Source organism: Oreochromis niloticus, linkage group LG3, assembly GCF_001858045.2.
Source record: "Oreochromis niloticus isolate F11D_XX linkage group LG3, O_niloticus_UMD_NMBU, whole genome shotgun sequence".
Classification (NCBI taxonomy): Eukaryota; Metazoa; Chordata; class Actinopteri; order Cichliformes; family Cichlidae; genus Oreochromis; species Oreochromis niloticus.
This window is the reverse complement of record NC_031967.2, coordinates 83727779-83732379: the sequence shown is the minus strand read 5'-3', so window position 1 is coordinate 83732379 and position 4601 is coordinate 83727779. Positions and strand designations below refer to the sequence as shown.

The following is a 4601-nucleotide window of genomic DNA, read 5'->3' as shown; positions in this document are numbered from 1 at the left end:
TGGGGCAGACTGATAGACAGGCTGCCATATCGCGCCATCGGCCCTCTGGCCAACACCAGTGTCTTGCCAAGGACACAACGACCAGGACAGAAAGGCCGTGGATCGAACCAGCGACCTTCCGGTTACAGGTGCGCTTCCCAACCCCCTGAGCCACGGTCGTCCCATAGGTTGTTGCAATGCTTCTGTGCCTCAGACGAAGAGCCTGCAGACCGAACGCAACTGATCTCTCCTGTCTCTGCTTTTCTGTTAAAAAACAGTTTAAAAACAGACCCCATCGAAGGCCTGTAACAAATTCAATTCTGGATTTAACAGGAAGCCAATGAAGGGAAGCCAAAACAGGAGAAATATGCTCTCTCTTTCTAGTCCCTGTCAGTACTCTTGCTGCAGCATTTTGGATTAACTGAAGACTTTTCAGTGAGTTTTTAGGACATCCTGATAATAATAGTGAATTACAGTAGTCCAGCCTGGAAGTAATAAATACATGAACTAGTTTTTCAGTGTCACTCTGAGACAGGATATTTCTAATTTTAGAGATTTTGCGAAAAATGGAAGAAAGCAGTCTTACATATTTGTTTGACATGTTCATTGAAGGACATATCCTGGTCAAAATTGACTCCAAGGTCCCTCACAGTGTTAGTGGAGGCCAATGTAATGCCATCCAGAGTAAGAATCTGTTTAGATACCATATTTCTAAGATTTTCAGAGCCGAATGCATTAACCTCAGTTTTATCTGAATTAAGAAGCAGAAATTTTGAGGCCATCCAGGTCTTTATGTCTTTAAGACATTCCTGCAGTTTAACTAATTGGTGTGTGTTACCTGGCTTCATGGATAGATAGAGTTGGGTGTCATCTGCATAGGAGGAAAACAGAACAAAACTGGTCCTAGCACGGAACATGCATTTTACTTACTTAATGTCAACCCATCTGTCTAGCAGAGGGTGATTTTACACTCACAATTCTAATGTAATTAGTTCTTCATTATGTCCAAATTTTACAATTAATGTGTCTCTTCCTTCTTCCAGCTGATCATCCCATGGCATCTCTCACACTGGTGGACAGGAGAGTTGTTCTGAGTGGTCTGTCTGGTGGAGGGTGGGGCTCGGCCGGAAAATCCATCCTAGGACCAGAACTGTTTCTGACCGGGTCTGGGTTTGAACCAGTCTCTGGGTCAGCAGAGTTGGAGGGTCATCACATCATTGTGGCTGACACTCCAGGAGTCACAGGCAGAGATACAGACGGATGTCAGTTGGGTCAACGATTCAGGTTTAAAAATAAAAGCAAAGTACAAACAAACATTTTAAATCAGACAAATTAAAATGGCCTATTGCCTTTCTTTTCAAGCTCATTAGAATGCTTGTTTCTCTTCTACATCATAGACACTGAATTACTGTATTTTTCGGACCATAAGGCGCACCGGTTTATAAGGTGCACTGTTGATGAACGGGTCGGTTTTCATACATAAGGTCCACCAGATTATAAGGCGCAATAAGTGAAACAAAACAGTCAAATAAGTCTAGTACGTAACTTTACTCAACTCATTCTTCTTGCTTCCTCCACTTCCGTACCATTGATTCATTAATGTTGAATTCTCTCCCAGCTGCTCTATTCCCATGTTGATGCAGTATATTAATGACTAACCTCGTATTGTGGATAGATTATCTAAATTGTTTTCCTGACTGAAGTTTGGTCTGTTTACAGCATCCTGCTGTAAAATCAGCGTTCATCCTCCAGCTTCACTGTTTATATTATGCTAACATAGCTGTGTCACTAGCGATCACGTAGCACATCCCTATGTACCAGCTAGTCCAATTTCAGTAACCCTACAAACATCACTGCTGTTTAGTTTTCTGTCTTCATTTATGTTGGAAGTGATAGCAGAGCTGTACGTTTCCATTTTTTCAGAAATCTCTCAGTCAGAACATGGTATATCATGTTTAGGTGGAAACTAGCAAGCTAACTTCCTGCTAACTTCTAACTCCATTAAATGTCTCATGTGCAGTACTTCAAGATCCTAATGGCGCCCTGCTTGAAATAGATGACATATTTGTTTGCTGATTTTTTTTTTTGTCAGTTTAAGAAAGCCTTGATGAAGGTATTCTAATTCTTCATTAGGTCCTGTGGCTGGAAATGAAGACCACATTTTTTCTTCTCTAACAGAATCTATGGGAGACCTGCTGAGACTGGACCTGGACCTGAACCCAGCTGTGTTTCCTTAAAGAGTGACCAGTCCAAAGATTTTCCCATTACCTTTAGAGGACAACATCCCTCTACTGCAGAGAGGTGAGCTGTTAGAACTTTTAACTATTTGAGAGCTGATTTAAATACTCCATTTGTTAGAAATAAACTGCAGTGTACACATGTCATTAAATATCCAGGTAACAATGCTTGTTTCTGTCTGTGTAAGTTCTCAGTTATCCAGGTGTCATGGTCCTGGATCTTTTGACCCAGTGTTTTCAGTTTCTTGTGTTTTTTGTCATTTTTTATTATGTTAAGTCTTCTTGTTTATTTCTATGGAGCATTCTGTAAGTGCCTGGGCTTTTCTGTTTACTTTTGGTTATTAGTTTTCCCCTTGTGTCTGTGCTTTCTGTGTCCCTCTCTGTGTGTCCGTGTTTATGTTGTGGTGTGAGTTCATGTGCCTTGTTTCTCTATCCATTCATTTGCTTCCGCTTATCCTTTTAAAGGTTGTGCGGGACGTTGGAGCCTATCCCAGCTGTCTTAGGGCGAGAGGCAGGGCTAACACATAGACACAGACAACCATACTCACTCACATTCACTCCCGCATTCACACCTATGGGCCCCCACTAACTGCATGTCTTTGGACTGTGGGAGGAAGCCGGAGAGCCTGGAGAGAACCCACACAAACTCCGTACAGAAAGACACCGGCCTGATGGTGGAAATGAGCTCAGGACCTTCTTGCTGTGAGGCAACAGTGCTAACCATCGTGTCACCGTGCTGCCCCGTCTTGTTTCCCCTCGTGTTTTATTCTGTAATATTTATCTATGTTCCCCAGCTCATACTTGTACTCTTTTGTCAGTTTAGAAAGCCTTGGCGCTTACAGTTTTCTTCAGAGCATCTGCAAACTGTCCCTTCACTGGCCCCTCAAAGAGAGTTTGCAAAAACATTAATATCCACTAGAGCTGTCAAGATTTGTGCTCTATAGGATCCTACTTTGCTAAACAAGCAATATTGTAGGAGATTCTAAAATCACCAAGACCAGTGTGGACACCCGTACAAGTGGGGAGGCCATATAGATGGTGCAGGCAGCAGAAGTATGAGCGAGTTAAGCAAGCAGGCATGCTAACTTGGCTAAGAATTACACCACTCAAGACCCCTCTCCCAAATGCTTTTCTTACAAGACACTCTCCAATAAAATAGATGACATTCTCTGTGCATTGACACTTAGCAGAACGCTCCAAACCTGTAAACTCAGAGCAAAACATGGAGCTGAACCTACTGTACCAGTTTTCTTTGAAATGATGAAGGTATTCTAATTCTTTTTTAGCTGGAAAATGTGGCTGGAAATTAAACCACATTTTTTCTTCTCTAACAGAATCTATGGGAGACCTGCTGAACCTGGACCTGGACCTGAACCCAGCTGTGTTTCCTTAAAGAGTGACCAGTCCAAAGATTTTCCCATTACCTTTAGAGGACAACATCCCTCTACTGCAGAGAGGTGAGCTGTTAGAAACTTTAACTATTTGAGAGCTGATTTAAATATTTCATTTTGTTGGAAATAAACTGCAGTGTACACATGTCATTAAATATCCAGGTAACAATGCTTGTTTCTTTACCTCTACATCATAGATAATGAATTAGTTCAGTTTATTGAAACAACTGTTAACCCATAAGGCTGGTGTTCACAGCTAATTATAAAAATAACAATACTGTCTAAATAACAGATTTTGCTTTTGATTCTTACATGTTGAGTGGTTGTAAACTGATGTGGCTGAAGTTTGTTGTGAGCGCCTAAATGAAAATAAAAATTTCACTTTGATATGACCTCAATTTATGGGGGCTCAGAAACCATTAAAAATTGAGACTGAAATAAACAAAACACAAAAGGAAAAAAAGAAAAAAAAAAAATGAAAAATTACTTCATTGGTAGTATGGAAGTAAACTTTTGCATGTGCTGCTTAAATAATCTACAGATATACATTATTCCCTTAGCTCAGTTATTTTACAAAACATTCAGATAGAGTTAGATATTAGGAACTCACTGAGTTTTCATGGAATGAGCTACTAGTTATTAATCAGTTGTACCACACTAAGTAGCTTAACCTGTTAGACATCAGATGAGGTTTTCTGAGCACAGACCCTCAGCAGAACACTGCAAATACTCAAATTTAAAGGAAAACATCGAGTTTACCTTTTGATTCTTAGTGGGATCAGTGGGACTGGTGAACTTTTTCAACTACACAGAGTCACTCAAGTCAGAGTCTTCGTCTACATATCTCTAACTGACCCTTCACTGTTCATTTGAATTAATTTTTTTATGATTCCTCCACAGAGTTGATCGGGAAAGCTCTGAGCTTCCCCAGTGGTCAGTCTTCCCAGCAGCATCAAATACAGCTGGACTCCATATTTATGGTCTGTACATGTGA

At 40.7% G+C, this 4601-nt stretch overlaps 1 protein-coding gene across 1 annotated transcript; it reads left to right on the top strand.

Moving 5' to 3' along the window:
* Nucleotides 1–770: 770 nt before the first annotated feature.
* On the top strand, nucleotides 771–4601 carry LOC112846037 (uncharacterized). The gene is made up of 4 exons (XM_025905265.1): nucleotides 771–1263; nucleotides 2158–2280; nucleotides 3551–3673; nucleotides 4508–4601. Exons 1-4 carry the CDS (start codon nucleotides 1001–1003, stop codon nucleotides 4599–4601), a joined length of 603 nt encoding a protein of 200 aa, XP_025761050.1. The 5' UTR covers nucleotides 771–1000.